The 15818-nt window shown below is 48.9% G+C and overlaps 1 protein-coding gene across 1 annotated transcript in view; it reads left to right on the top strand.

Annotated features, from left to right (window-relative positions):
• The window catches only part of GLG1 (golgi glycoprotein 1), a 658311-nt gene that overhangs the window by 601442 nt on the left and 41051 nt on the right, over positions 1 to 15818 (top strand). The window contains exon 24 of the mRNA XM_085637427.1: positions 426 to 546. Within this exon, the coding sequence (XP_085493553.1) occupies positions 426 to 546 (121 nt within the window). The remainder of the gene's footprint in view (positions 1 to 425; positions 547 to 15818) is intronic.

Raw genomic sequence — 15818 nt, 5'->3', positions numbered from 1 at the left:
CACTTTGAAATGTAATGTTGGTTCTAATTTCATTGCCACTCGCCTCCAGATTGTAGAAAACCATTACATGTACCCACATACATACAAAAACGACACCCTAACTGTGGCAAAATACATTCTGTCAGTCGTCATGGTTGCATGTCTGGCCTGTCTCAAGTATGCTCTGTTGTGTAGCCTAGATTATAAACTGTCATGCCTGGTGGGTCTGCATTCTCACATTTGTTTTTTCGACCAAGTTGGAATTTCAATTCCTCATCCTTCAGTAACTTTGAATTATTTAAATGTCTGCAAATCATTTTTGTTTAAATATGGATATTCCTCAACTCTATTATCCCTATTTGTTTTGAAATTGTAAGATCAATGCCTTCCTGTGGTTCACTTGACTTTATTTTTGACAGTAATGTTACTTTACTCCTTCCTTACAGGAAGTGCTAAACATGCTGAAGGAGAGCAAGGCGGATATCTTTGTGGACCCTGTTCTTCACACTGCTTGTGCTCTCGATATCAAGCATCATTGTGCTGCTATCCCCCCAGGAAGGGGGCGCCGTAAGTATTATTGTTTTGATGTGCCAGTTACTGCTTTGAATTTGAACCTGTCCTTAAAAATGGGCAAACAATGTTGCACTTTAACTCCTGGGTACCCTGCCAGCTAGAGGCAAAACAATCTATCTGAAAGAGACAGTTGGCTGTAGATCCCTTACCTTAAAATTTACCCCAGGCGTTAGACTGTATCTGGAGATTTTTCTTTAGAAGTACCCCTGAACATCGGTAGGTGGCATCAGTCGACTCCTGTCTACGGCATTGTGGTCCCTTGGAGGACCTTGCAGTGCCTACTTAGATGCCGTCCCTGCGCGCTGAAGTCCGTTTATTTTTCCGTGCTAGCCTAGCGCAGACCCGAAGGGGCCTACCCCATAGCCACTTTTTGGCTAGTCTTTTGTTATTGTTTGTCTGCTTCTTTTTCAAGTCTAGGACTCCTGGTACACAAAGGATGTCCCAACGTCGGACTGGTTTCAAGCCCTGTGGTTCCTGTCGCGAGATGATGTCGGTGACAGACCGGCACCTCGTGTGCTTGTGGTATCTGGAGCGCGACCACGATTAAAGTCGTGCTCCAACTGCCGGGCCATGCACCCCAAGAGTTTGAGGGAGCGGTCTGAAAAGTTGTTGGAGGCCTGGTGATTCAACACCTGGCTGGTCCTCTGAATACCAGCGGACGAACTCAGCCATCGGTGTTTATTCGAGCACAAATGGCATCTTCATTCTGAGTGGTGCAAGGTCTCTTTCAGAGGTGGGGAGAGCCTTGGTTAGATCTGGTCGCCACCAAAGAGAACGCACGTTGTCAGCAATACTGCTCGTTGGAGTTTCCAAGGTGGCACTCGCTCGGCTACGCTTTTCGTTGCGAGTGGAACTGCGGCCTCCTGTACGCCTTTTCGCCAGTACCACTCCTACCCCGAGTGCTGAAAAATATCCAGCATCACCGGGCCAAAGTTTTTCCATCGGCTCCGGACTGGACACGAAGAGTCTGTTACCCTGGGCTCTTGAGCATGGCCATCGATCCTCTGATCATACTGCCCCTTCGGGAGGATCCTCTTTCGTAGCAGCAGGGGACGGTTCTTTAACCGAACCTGTCCAGTCTCCACCTACTTGCGTGGAGATTGAGCGGCGACAGTTGACAGCTTTTGACCTTGCGCATGATGTCTGTAATGTCATCTCTGCAACCAAGCTAATGTCAACTTGGTAGCCATTCGTCCCCCCACTAAATCGGTATACGCCTGTAGATGGAATAAGTTTGTGGCATGGTGCACAGCAAAGGCTGTGGATCCCCTTTCTGCCCCTCCTTCAGAGGTTCTTTTGTATATACTTTCTTTGGCCCAGCAGGGCTCTGCTCTGGGCACTTTAAAAGGCTATCTTACTGCTATCTCTAATTTTCTTTGGCTGCCAGATCAGCCATCCATATTCAAGTCTCCTATTGTTAATACATTTTTTAAGGGCATTACTCATCTATTTCATCCATCTCCTTTCATAATGCCCCAGTGGGACTTGAATCTTGTTCTTACCCATCTTATGTGTGCTTCCTTCTAGCCTCTTCCCAACTGTCCTCTCAGACTCTTCGCTCTAAAAACTACCTTCCTTGTTGCCCTCACCTCTGATTACAGGGTGAGTGAGCTTCAGGCTCTATCTTCCCTTCCCCCTTTTCTTCCCTGCTCCCTTTTCTTCTCTGCCCCCTTTCTTCTCTGTGCATCCGGACAAAGTGGTGCTTAGGACTAGGCCCTCATTCCTTCCTGGAGTGGTTACTCTTTTTCACATAGGACAAACGGTCACTTTGCCCACCTTTTTCCCGCCTCCGCACCCTTCCAAGGACGACTAGAGACTCCGCTGTCTGGGCCTAAAACGTGTGCTGTCATTCTACCTTGACCGAACCAAGGATTTCTGGGAGATGATCAACTGTTTATTGGATATGTAGGTGCCAAGAACGGCTGGGCTGTTCAAAAACTTATTATCTCGCAATGGTTTGTCCTTTGCATAAAGATCTGCTATCCCTTAGCCAAGAAGGATCCTTCGGAGGGGTTGTGTGCTCATTCCAGTAAGGCTATGACAGCAACCACTGCATTGGCACGTGGAATCCCGCTCATTGATATCTTCCAAGCAGCAACGTGGGCGTCCCTGCACATGTTCACCAGATATTTCTGCCTGGACAGCCAAGTCCGGAGGGACGGCTATTTAGCCCTTTCGGTCCTCTAGGGCTTTCTTGTCTAAACTTGGTTTGCAGACCCTCCTCCGAGGATGGTTTTGCTGGGTTATCTAGTCTTAAGTAAAGAATCTACTCCCAACTATCCCTTTCAGATGAACAAATTACTTACCTTCGGTAGCGATGTATCTGTAAGAAACATAGGTCAGTTGTCGATTCCTTACTGCCCCACCCATCTTCCCAGCTCAGCGAACTGATTTCTAGGAATAGGGTCTTCCATACAGGGCCCTAGTTGTTGTGCACCAGTGGTCAGTGTCTTTCATGGCTCTGCGCTTCTGGCGTGGAAAGTAGTGTCAGAACTGATGTCAGCATGCAAGGGCGGCGTTTAACTAGGCACCGCCACGTCATCCCAGCAACCATGATGACGGATGCAGAGTCGACTGATGCCACCTACTGACGCGCAGGGTTACTGCTAAAAAATAATCTCCGGATCCAGTTTAACGCCTAGGGGAAATTCTAAGGTAAGGAATATACAACTAACCTATGTCTCTTAAAGGTACATAGTTATCGAAGGCTAGTAACTTCTTATTTAGTCACAGTTATTAAATTTCAGAGCTCGCGCCGTGACTGATGTGAATGAACATGTGACCACACCTCCTTTCATTGTGCAAGTGGTTTCTGTGCTAAGTTTCTTTTTCACCTCAACAGTGGACTGTAACTTGCTTTGCATGTGCCTAGCAAGGCCATGTCTCCTGCTCTATATTTTCTTGGATTTCCTGCCATTTTTCCTCTGTTCATATCTTCAGCTTTAGCACCCTATACCTCCACAACTTGTGTTCATAGCATACACACTGCGGCCTTAGGAGTTTGAAGCAGGTCCTGTACTCCTTCTGCAAGTCTTTCCATAAGAACATTTTCATTGCACATGTTAATACTCAGAGTGCAAGATCTGAAGAACGTCTGGTGTGCAAGCAGAGCTTAGTATTTTGGCGGTTGTTAGTTTAATTTGAAGACTAGTACTAAAGAGACGTTGCATCCTATGGAAAGGTCTAGGATGCAGAATGCATAAATTGACCAAACCCAAACTTTCTTCATAATCCCTGGAAGAAGAATGTGCCAGGTCCTAGATTCACATTTTCCTCATTCCCCAATATGCAATGTTCCAGGGATGGTACATTAAGGTTTAATTTCTCAAGGCTCTTTATTGTCAAACCCAACTCCCTTATATTGTTGTGGTAAACCCAGAAAACCTGTGCACTATATGGTCAAAATTCTTTAGCTGTTTGGGTCTAGTCCGAAATGTAGATTGGCCTGAGAGGTCATGCACTCCCTCCTTCCTGATGTTACTTGGGACCATATGTAGCCCCTAATGCTCCAAATCCATTAAGGAGTGTCACCGGGATGTGAATTCAGTCTCCTGTGTACATGCATCCCAGTTACATTCCATCCGTTCAAACACCATATGCTCCTTATTTGGTTTTGATACTTTACAGCTACCATGCTGGGAATAGACGCCACTCGCGAAGGATACCTACCATCCTCTGCCCGTCTCGTTACCCCTTGTGCGTATCACCACTAGGACCACATAAGAGTCTCTTTTGTATATATATCTATATACAAAATATAATACGCAAGATACGTAATAACATATTGCATTGATTCTGTTGCAACAAGTTTGATTATACTGATTCTCTCATTGGTATCGTGAGGCTGTATTATTAGTTACAGAAAAACAATACTTTCTTCTATGGCATCTTTATTCCTGAGATGAGACGTGCCTTTTAAAAGGATATACTAACTATCCTTGGGGATACTCTACTTGCCTTTCTAATAGCCCTGACGAAGTTCTCGCGTGGAACGAAACGCGTTGTCTGTGTGCTGTCTCGTGTTTAAAGTTTCAGAATAAAGAGAATTTTTTTTACATGTTTTGGACTACCTGATTTTATGTTTGACTATGAGTGCAACTTCCACCTTTGGACTTGCGCTGTGATTCGATTTGCACCTCTGGACGACGGATGCAGGAAGTGTTTTTGCACCAATTTGTTGATTGCTAATGATACATGTGTCTTGTTTGAGCTGGACCGTGGTTAGTCGTTCTGTCTTTTGTCTTACAAAATGCTCCTGATGCCTTTTCCATTCAAGCATTAGAGTACCACTCCCTTTTTGTGCACTATGCTGCAACAAAGGGGACTGCTACATCTGAGAACAGGTTACAATGCTGTCACCAGTGCACAAGAAAAAAAGCAAATTGTGAAGTACTGATTTCCACATAGACTATATTTCTGATGGATACATCTGCCAGTGGATTCCTCACCTTGTGAATATCCCCTGCGCCAGCATTCCACGGAGCTTTTTTCCCCAGCTCTCTGCGCCGACGTGGACGTCCTAATACCTCGGCTCCACTCGCGACTCAGTATGACGTCACCGGGGCCATAAGAGAGCCACGTCGGCGTGATGACGTCAGTTCCCTTTTTTCCGCGCCATCGACGCGTAACGTTTTTCCAGCACTCTCCTGCTACTATGTAGTCTTGTAGTGGTTATTGTTTCTGGATTCACCATGTCTTCGACGAGGAAGTCTGGTTTCAAACCTTGTAGGGAATGTGGGGGCCACATGTCGATGACAGACCCCCATGAAGATTGTTTGTGGTGCCTTTCTTCAGACCACGACGTGGAGGACTGTTCCAGTTGCAGAAGAATGAATCCCAAGGCCTTGAAGGAGAGAGAGGCGAAACTCTTCATGGCCAAGGCGAAGAAGGAAAGGAGAGGTAGAAAGAAGGAGAAATCGAGGCCGGAGTCGTCGATTTCACACTCTTTGAAGTCGAAGAAGCATCACAAGAAAGAGCATAGCTCTCGGCGCCGGTCTTCGAAAAGTAGGACTTCGAGATCGCCGTCGCCTCGACGTCGAAGTAAGGATGTTGTATCTCCTTCATCTCCTAGGAAGTCTCCAGAGAGGTCACCTTCGCCGAAGCGGTTCCCGACGCGGTCCCCGACGCAGTCTCCGGCGCCGGTGGAGTCTTCTGCTTCTGAAGTCGAGCAGGAACAAGAGAAAGAGCTTTCTCCGGAGCCGGCTGATCCTGTGGCGCCTGTTGAGGACACTTCGGCTCCTGTTCCAGGTACTCCTTGGCTGGATTCAGGATCAATCCCTTATCCGCAGTTCCCGACTCCAGGTGCGGATTCGACGCATTTCCTTAATGCGATGTATGGGATTTTTCAACGGGCTGCCTTCCCATCCGGCGCACCATCTGGTCCCGTGGGTCCTATGGCATACACCTTCGGGGTGCCGCAGCATTATGCTCAGGCCCCATTTATGCCCTTTTTGCCGATGGCTCCTTCGTGGCAGTTACCGGCGCCGTCTGGTTATTCATCTCTGCTTCGTTTGGATCGGCCTTCTTCGGAGCCCTCCTCGACGCCGTTGCCGACTCCCTCGGCTCCACGTCCGGCGCCGCCAACTCGGAAGCCGTCCACTCCACGTTCGGTTCCACCGACTCCGCGTACGGCGCCGCCGATGCCGGTTCCTTGGATCCGTTCCAGGAGAGAGGCCCAGAGGGTCTTGGAAGAGGAGCGTTATAGGGAGGAAGTGGAAGAAGGTGAGGTGGATGCATCTTCTGACGACTTTGAAGGCATTCAAGATGCTAGTGGTCTTGATACTACTCCGGAGTGGGAGCATTCATCTACTAGATCTTCACCGCCACAAGTACTGGCACCCTATCATTTAGTTAAGAAGGCCTCAGAGTTGCTGGACTTGCAGTTACCCTCTGCTGAGTACAAGCCGAACCACCTTACTGAAGTCCTACATTCGCCTACTTCAAATGTTGAACCCTTGTTACCTTTTAATGAGGCTATCTTGGAGCCTGTTATGGACGTTTGGCGCAAGCCACTCTCTTCGCCTGCAGTCTCCAGACAGGTGGCAAGAAGATATAGGGTGGCCCCTGGGGATCCAAGTTTTCTTTCTTCCCATCCCTCTCCAGAACGCCTTGTGGTGCAGGCTTCATGCTCGAAGCATGCTTCAGGCGCTTTCCCTCAGACTCCAGCAAATAGGGATTCTAAAAAGACTGATCAAGCAGCCAGAAAGGGTTTTCTTCAGGAAGCATGGCGCTTGACTCGACCAATGCCACTTGTTTGCTGGGGCGCTACGTTCACACCTTGATGGACTCTATGAAGTTGTTAGCCCCTAAGCTGCCGGAAGGAGAGAGCTTCTTTTATGGAGGTTGTCACTGACACTCAGGCTGCTGCAAGGCAGGTAATTCAGTCGGGGCTTGACGCGGCTGATTCTGTGGCAAGGATAATGGGATCTTCGATAGCCACTAGGAGGCAAGCGTGGCTTCGTTCTTCCGGCTTCTCTTCTGATGTTCAAGCCACTTTGGTAGACTTGCCTTTTGATGGAGAGAAACTTTTTGGAGAGAGGGCTGATTCTGCCTTGCAAAGATTTAAAGATAGCAGGGTAATGGCGAAATCTTTAGGATTACAGACTCCTGCTAAGGGATTTGGTCTTAGGAAATTCAGAGGCTTTGGGAGATCCTCATTTCGTTCCTTCCGGCAACCTCAGCAGCAGAATCCCCTCTATAGGTCGTATAGAGGAAGGCAAAGGGGACGGAGAGGTTCTGGCCGCAACCCATCTTCATCTTCTGCCTCCTCTGCTCCCAATGAAGCTTCAGGGAAGCAGCCCTAGATCCCCCATCCTAGATCATGTGAGACCTGTGGGGGGTCAGGTGTCCCACTTTCTGCGAGGCTGGAAATCTGTCACGACCGACCTTTGGGTTTTAAACCTCGTGGAGAATGGGTACGCCCTTCCCTTTCAGGAGTTTCCTCCCCTTACCCTCCTTGCCAAGGTTACTGCTCAGAGGACCATCTGCTTCTTCTGCAGAAGGAGGTACTGGCTTTGCTTCAAAAAGGTGCGATAGAGGTGGTTCCGGAGCAGGAAAGGGGTCAGGGATGCTACTCCCGGTATTTCCTGATTCCCAAGAAGGACGGCAGATTGCGTCCAATCCTGGACCTCAGCGTCTTGAATTTTTACCTGAAACAGAAGAAATTCAAGATGCTGACCCTTGCGCAGGTTCTTCACGCGATGCAGCAAGGAGACTGGATGGTGTCGATCGACTTGCAGGACGCATAATTCCATGTCCCAATCCTGAAGTCGCACAAGAAGTATCTCCGTTTTACGGTTGGGTCGCAACACTACCAGTTTGCGGTCCTCCCATTTGGTCTTACTACCGCACCTCGAGTTTTCATGAAGGTGATGGCAGTGGTGGCTGCTCATCTCAGGAGGTCGGGGATTCCGGTTTTCCCCTACCTGGACGACTGGCTTTTGAAGACAGTCCCCAGAGATGGTGCAACGTCATCTGCAGGTAACATCTCAGCTGTTATTCGACTTGATTTTTCGATCAATGTGCCCAAATCTCACCTGGTGCCCTCTCAACGCAACCTGTTCATAGGGGCGGTACTGGACACTACTGTGTGTCGAGCATTTCCTCCTCCTCAAAGAATTCTCGACATTCAGGAGATGATCCCTTTATTCCACAATGGAGCGGTTGTTCCAGTTCTGAAGGTCCTTCGTCTGCTCGGTCTGTTCGCCTCCTGCATTCTGTTGGTCAACAATGCACGCTGGCACATGAGGGCGCTCCAGTGGTGCCTCCGCAGGCAGTGGTAGCACAACGGAGATCTCAGGGAGTCGATCAAGATCTCCAGAGAAGCTGCGGCGGATCTGTCTTGGTGGAGCGTGGGGGGGCAATCAGTCTCAAGGAAAGCCCTTCCATCTGCCTCCATCGGTGGCTACGGTGATAACGGATGCCTCCACCCTAGGGTGGGGTGCTCATCTGGGGGATCTGGAGATCAAAGGTCTTTGGTCTCCAGAGGAAAAGTTGCTTCATATCAATCTGGAATTGCGGGCGATTTGTTTGGCGCTCAAGGTCATTTGGGAAGCAATTGTTCTTTTCAGCTATCCTCACATTTTGGTCACTAAGCGCCATGCAAACGAGAGCCACTGGCCTTTTGGATGATGTCCAGTCATCACCCATAGACCTACCTTTTGATGGGTTTTGCCTGTTATTTAAGGCCAACTCTGTCCTAGAGCGCTTTATCAAAGGTAGAGCTGCTGCATGCTCCTTTGGTCTATCCACACCTACAAGGCAGTAGCCCTAACAGTTGCAACTTTTTCGCGGCATGGCCAGTGGTTTCACTTACAGCAAGTGCTAATGCCCACCACCCCAAAAATGGGCTTCCCAGTCCTGTTAGGATAGGGGGATACAGCCGATTGCGTCCATGACCACAGGGACAGCAAACCTCCCAGTCCCCTGCCCCTACGGCAGCAGCCTCCAAGCAGGTTTATTGTGGCCTTAGTGACATACAAACACCCTGTGGGAGTCAGACTCAATCATTTTTTCCATGAGTAGTCAGCCATAACGACGGACAGGCAAATCTTGCACATAGTTCAGTGGGGCTGCGCACTGCCATTCCTTTCTGACCCCCCTGCCTCTTCCACTTATATTAGAGCTGATTTCAAAGGAGTCAAAGTCCTGGCGTCGGAAATCTGAACTGGATGTTATTTAAGTTAATTTGTTGTGCTGAAAAATCGCGGATGCCTTTGTCCTTTTTTAGGTCTTCAACGTCTCAATTTCTGCCTATGAAAGGACAAATTCAAGATGCCCACACTGCCCTTTGGATCGAGGAGATTAGATACTGGTGCTGGACCTGCAGCATGCCTCTTTTGCAGGCCCTACTTGCGGTTCAAGGTCGACCACAATCACTTTCAGTTTACTTGGCTTCCTTTCAGCCTCACCAGTGCTCTTGGAGTGTTCACCAAGGTGAGGGTTGTGGTTGCAGCATAACTTTGGAGGTCCGGTGTACCAATATTCCCCCCACCTCGACAACTAACTATTGAAGACGTGCTTGTCGCAGTTAGTCAAGCACCACCTCCAGGTAGCGGACCTTTGATCATCTTTGGGGTTTTCAATCAACATATGCTTTGACTTCTCCTCGTTTGACATGCGACGAAGGAACCTGTGTTTGACACCTGGTTCCTTAGAACCTGCGCCTGTGCTGACTCCCCGCCTTCCCTCTTTTCTGGGAACTGGAGCAACCCCCGCTCAAACCAAGGAATTTTACGGGGCCATGAGCCTCATTTTTTTAGTAGCCTGACCCCTCTGGTGGGCCTTTATGCCACGTGGGGTCATGTGAGGTCATATGGGGCCCCATCTGATTCTGTTCCAGCGGCTCCGATCGGCCTCCATGGATCCGGTCATGAATCCAGGCAGGCAGTGGTCATTCCACTTCGACCTTTGCCAGCCCCGACACCGATGCACTGCTGCTACCGGCGTCCACAGTTGGTGCCAGCCCTATTCTGATACCCAACAACATGGAGCCACATAGATGCCGATACCAATGCCAACAGGAACCCTGCCTCCTACGCCTGAGCCTTATTCTATGAACCATCACCCTCCAGTAGCTACAGCCTCCAAACCCTCCCAGTCTCATCCTTTTAGTTCTCTTCCAGGGGATCCTCATCAATAGTCATAAGCACTGAATATTCCCGCCCATGTGCGGGGACCCCGGAAACAATAAAATTATATATGAAAAACACACACACACACACATATATATATATATATATATATATATATATATATATATATATATATATATATATATATATATATATATATATATATATATATATATATATATATATATATATATATATATATATAAATTTTTTCCAAGCAAATGCAGCCCCCATAGAAGGCTAGACAATGTAGACCCAAATATCCAATAATCCACCATAGGTATAATAATACACCTAAATCTTTTTTTTTTTTTTGTTATTGGGGTAAAAACTCATGATAAAGAAAAGAGAACACTGTGCAAAACACAGATCCACAAAACATTGTTAGCCTGCAGGCTGCATTGCAATACAATACCATAGAGACTGAAAAGCCTTGTACAGGTAAAAACTGGCACCGTGTCTTTAAGGCAGCCCTGACTCCAATATCCCATCATTCCTCAGGGGTGACAGTTGGGTCAGTTGTTCTTTCCGGCTCCTTCAGTCAGGACCCTGGAATTCAGCTCTCTTCATTTTTGACTTTTCAGTCAAGAATTGTTACTTTTATAGTAATTTTTTTGGCTTCCTCTTGTTAAATTCTGTTGGGGAAGCGTATTTCCTGTGTTTTCTGACTAGATTTAACATTTTTTTCTGTCAGAAAAATGCCTTCTTTATTCATGCCTTGTCCATCCTGTGGCAAAAAGGCCTCTTCAGACACACACGATGTGTGTATCGTCTGTCTACCGGATTCTCACTCTCCTGCATCCTGTGATCACTGCAAGGATCTTTCAAAGAGGACTTTGAAGGAGAGAGAGAGAGAATTAGGCTTTATGGGTTTTCAGAACGGTCGACGTCGAAGCAGCTGGTCCCTGTCTGTTCTCCATCGGCGTCGGGCTCGGCGTCGAAGACTCCAGCGGCGGGATCGTCGCTGAGAGGTGAGGAGTCCAGGGAGAGTCATGCTTCCCAAAGCAAGTCCACGTCGACACTCGATCCGGCGGCGAAGCGCTTTTGTTCGTCGTCGGCAACTTCGACGTCAAGAAAACATCCTTCGGCGTCGAAGGAGACTCATCGCCGATCGACGTCAAGAAGACATAGTTCGACGTCAAAGGATAGACATCGCTCAACGTCGAAATCGACAACAAGAGAAAAGTCGACGTCGCATGAAGAGCGCAGGCGTTCGACGTCAATCTACATTGACGTAGAGGCAAAGATCGTTGTCAAAAGATCCGGGAAGATCTTCGACGTCGAGACCTGATTCGCCGTCGAGAGAAAGGTGATCGTCTTCGAAAGTACTGACTACGTCGAGACAAAGATCATAGTCTGAACATTCGACGTCGAGGCGGGTGTCTACGTCGAGGCGGGTGCCTGAGGCGGGTGTCTACGTCGAGGCGGGTGCCTGAGGCGGGTGTCTACGTCGAGGCGGGTGCCTCCGTCGGAGTCTACGTCGAGGCGGGTGCCTCCGTCGGAGTCTACGTCGAGGCGGGTGCCTCCGTCGGAGTCTACGTCGAGGCGGGTGCCTCCGTCGGAGTCTACGTCGAGGCGGGTGCCTCCGTCGGAGTCTACGTCGAGGCGGGTGCCTCCGTCGGAGTCTACGTCGAGGCGGGTGCCTCCGTCGGAGTCTACGTCGAGGCGGGTGCCTCCGTCGTCAAAGTCTCCAAATCTTCGGAGAAGATAGTGACGTCGAGGCGAGATTCCCCGTTGGGTTCTAGGCCTCCGTCGAGGACAAGCCCTCCGTCGACGACAAGGCTTTCGACGTCGAGGCAGGACACATCGCCGGTTATCCACTCTTCGTCGAAGTCCAGATCTCCGGTGATAGGCCTATCACCGTCGAGACGGTCCTCCGCGGTGGGATACCAGGATGTCACACATTCGTCTGACTTTCAAGCGAGTATCGAGACGCAAATCTCCTCATAGACTGGTATATACCACATCGGAGCAAGATTCATCTCGTCTGATTTCAATTTCACCTTCAGCCTCTGAAGGTTCGGGATCAAGATCCGGATCACCGGAGGTGTTTGGTCTCTCTCCAGCTCCTCCAGTGGAGCATACTTCTCAAGAAGAGGACCATACTCTGACTCAGAGCCCCATCGGGGAAATACCTCAGAACACTTCGATGATTCAGGCAGTTAATACTTCCTTAACAAGATTGAGGGCTCTGGATCAACCATCACGGCCAGCAAGATCCCATTCTCGAGGAAGAGAATTCAAAAGGCGCTCACGTTCGCCCAGAAGGCGATCCAGGTCCACCTCTCATAGAAGAGTCAATCAGATCGGGGAGAAGGCGGCGGTGGTCCCCCTCCTCCTCTTCGTCAAGCCGTTCGTCCAGAAGGGATTACTCACCCACAATCTCAGATACACCACCATCTAGAGTATCGCCAGTGGACGACATCAGCACCTTCCAAGATGTGTTGTGCAGAGGAGCGACAAAATTGAACATTCCCTTGCCTGTTCAAGAAACCACCTCCTCTGTCATCTTCGAGACCCTTCATGAGCGAGCGGTGTCTCGTCCACTGTTGCCTTTAGTCCCTGGGTTGCTTAAACCAGTTGTGGACATCTTCCTCAAGCTAGCGACTATCAAATCTGCGCCGCCGCGAATTCTTAAATATTGTCCGGCCCCTGAGGATCCTCTATTTCTCAAGGCGGACCCTCCACTGGACTCTGTAATCACGGCTGCTGCCAGAAAAACTCATTCAGTGGTTTTGTCATCCACAGTGCCGCCGGATAAGGAAAGTAAATCACAAGACTCTTGGGGGAGAAGAGTATGTGGCTCGGCGGCCTCTAGTCTGAAAGTGGCCAGTGCCTCAGCGCTTCTGGGGCGCTACGACAGATCACTATGGGACTCCCTTCAGAGATTTATAGAAAAAGTACCTTCCGAAGACAGAAAGGACTTTGAAGAGATCTTGCACGAGGGCAGCCTAGTTTCTAACCAGGTGATAAGCGCAGCAGCGGATGGAGCAAAGTTGGCAGCCCACTCGTATGCTGAGGGGATTTCTGCCAGAAGATCCTCTTGGCTAAGGCTGACGGCCCTGAAGCACAGGCAAGGATTCTGAATCTGCCTTTTTTGGGTAGTACGCTTTTCGGGTCTCATGCGGATGACGAAATAGCTCGCATGAAGTCAGATCTCGAGGCCATGAAAGCCGTGGGGCTAGAGAAACGAAAAGAATTCCGTCGTCGTAGGGGAATCGACAGGCGTAGCTACCAACAGAGAGTTCAAACCCCTCACTGGCAGAAAAATCAAGACCAACAAGGGCAAAAGAAGCAACAATTTCAGTCCCGCAGATCATCTAGGGGACGTGGAAATAACCGCCAGGCCGGCAGTGGAAACAAGGCTCAAGGAAAGCAATGAGAGACCGCTTCCTCCAAGGCCGTCCACCGCTCCGGTGGGAGGAAGTATTGCAAACCATCTTCCAGAGTGGCAATCCATCACAAAGGACAAATGGGTTCTAAATATACTGTGACATGGATACTCGCTTCGTTTCCGGAGTCCCCCTCCCTCGATCCACCCTGTACAATTATCTCAGCACCTCAAGATGCGAAGAGAAGAAGTGGCGACCCTTCTGCTCAAATCAGCAATAGAAAGAGTTCCCAGGGCGCAGAGAGGGAGAGGAGTCTACTCCAGATATTTTCTTATTCAAAAAAGAAATACAAAAGCAGAGTTCAGACCCATCTTGGACTAACGAACACTCAACAAGCATATCAAAAGAGAAAAGTTTCGCATGCTTGCGCTTCACCAAATATATCCTCATCTCCGTCGAGGCGATTGGATGTGCTCGCTGGACCTGCAAGACGCGTACTTTCATATTCCCATCGTACAGTCATCGGAAATTTCTAAGGTTCGTAGTGGGGACCTCCCACTATCAGTTCAAGGTTCTACCATTTGGCCTGAAATCGGCTCCTCGAGTATTTACAAAATGCATGGCAGTAGTAGCGGCTGCACTGAGGCGCGCAGGAGTCTTCATCTATCCCCATCTAGACGATTGGCTGATAAAAGGTCCATCGCCTCAGAGTGTACACACAGCTGGCACGCTGACTGAATTTGTGTCACAGATTGGGACTCAGGGTGAACTTCAAGAAATCCACCTTCACACCAACACAAAGGATACACTACCTCGGTGCAACTATAGACTCCGCAGTAGGAAAAGTGTTTCCTTCAGAGGAGAGACGGTTATCAACGACCTCTTCGGGGAGTGGGGGCGTCCGCAAATAGATCTCTTTGCGGACGAAAACAATGCGAAATGCCGAGGCTTCACCTCAAGATACCATCGGCCAGGATCCATAGGGAATGCCCTTTTGATCGATTGGTCAATGGCATTTGTGTACGCCTTTCCGCCTCTCCCACTGATCCCCAAAGTGGTGACCAAACTGCAACACTCGTCTACCAAGATGATCCTCATAGCACCGGACTGGCCGAGGCAGTGGTGGTACACGGATCTCCTCCACATGTCGATCCGACCTCACAAGCGTCTGCCGTGCAGACCGGACTTGTTAACCAAAATGCAGGGGAAGATTTACCATCCCAGTCTTCCCTCGCTGAGCTTAACAGCATGGCTCCTGAAGTCCTCCAGTATGGCCATTTAAACCTTCCCCAGGAGTGTATGACCATACTGAAGGAAGCTAGGAGGCCTTCTACAAGACACTCTTATTTCTGTTAGTGGAAGAGATTTAATGTATGGTGTATTCAACATCAGTATAACCCTACAAAATGTCAAGAGGAAGTGATTTTGCCTTATCTTTTTCACTTAGCCAGGGTGGGGTTGAAATTTTCCTCCATTAAAGTTCACCTAGCGGCCATAACAGCATATAGGCGCTCCCCATCGCAGCAGTCATTCTTTAAGCTGCAGGTGGTGAAGGATTTTTTGCAGGGGCTCAAAAAGGTTTACCCCCCCAGTAAGGCCTCCCTCGCCTTCTTGGGAACTGAACTTGGTTCTTTCAAAGCTTATGAGTTCACCTTTGAAGCCCATACATAAAGCTACTTTACAGCACCTTACGTGGAAAACAGCTTTTTTAATAGTTATCACTTCAGCACGTAGGGTGAGTGAAATACAGGCCCTCTGTTCTAAAGAACCCTACACGATTTTTCACCTTAATAGGGTAGTGATGAGAACTCATCCATCTTTTTTACCAAAGGTGGTGTCAGATTTTCATGTTAATCAGACTATCTTCTTACCAACCTTTTTTCCCAACCCCTCCTCGCCAGCTGAGAGGGCGTTGCACTCTTTAGATGTTAAGCGGGTTCTAAAATTCTACCTAGATAGGACTAAGGCTGTCAGGAAATCTGACCAATTATTTGTAAACTATGGTGCTGTCCGCACAGGTTTTGCTGCATCTAAGCGTTCCATTGCTAGGTGGATTGTGTCGGACATTAAATTGGCCTACCAACTGGCTCAGAAGCCATTGGTCGCTCGACCTAAAGCGCATTCCACAAGAGGGAAAGCGGCTACTGCTGCTTTTCTCAATAATGTCCCACTCTCCGAGATCTGCAAAGCAGCCACTTGGAGATCTGTCCATACATTTACGAGGCATTATTGTCTGGACTCCGACACCAGAGCAGACACTCAAGTAGGACAAGCCTCCTTGAGGAATCTGTTCAATAACTGA

This window comes from Triturus cristatus, chromosome 12 (genome assembly GCF_964204655.1).
Source record: "Triturus cristatus chromosome 12, aTriCri1.1, whole genome shotgun sequence".
Lineage (NCBI taxonomy): Eukaryota > Metazoa > Chordata > Amphibia > Caudata > Salamandridae > Triturus > Triturus cristatus.
This window is presented reverse-complemented; position numbering and strand designations above follow the sequence as displayed.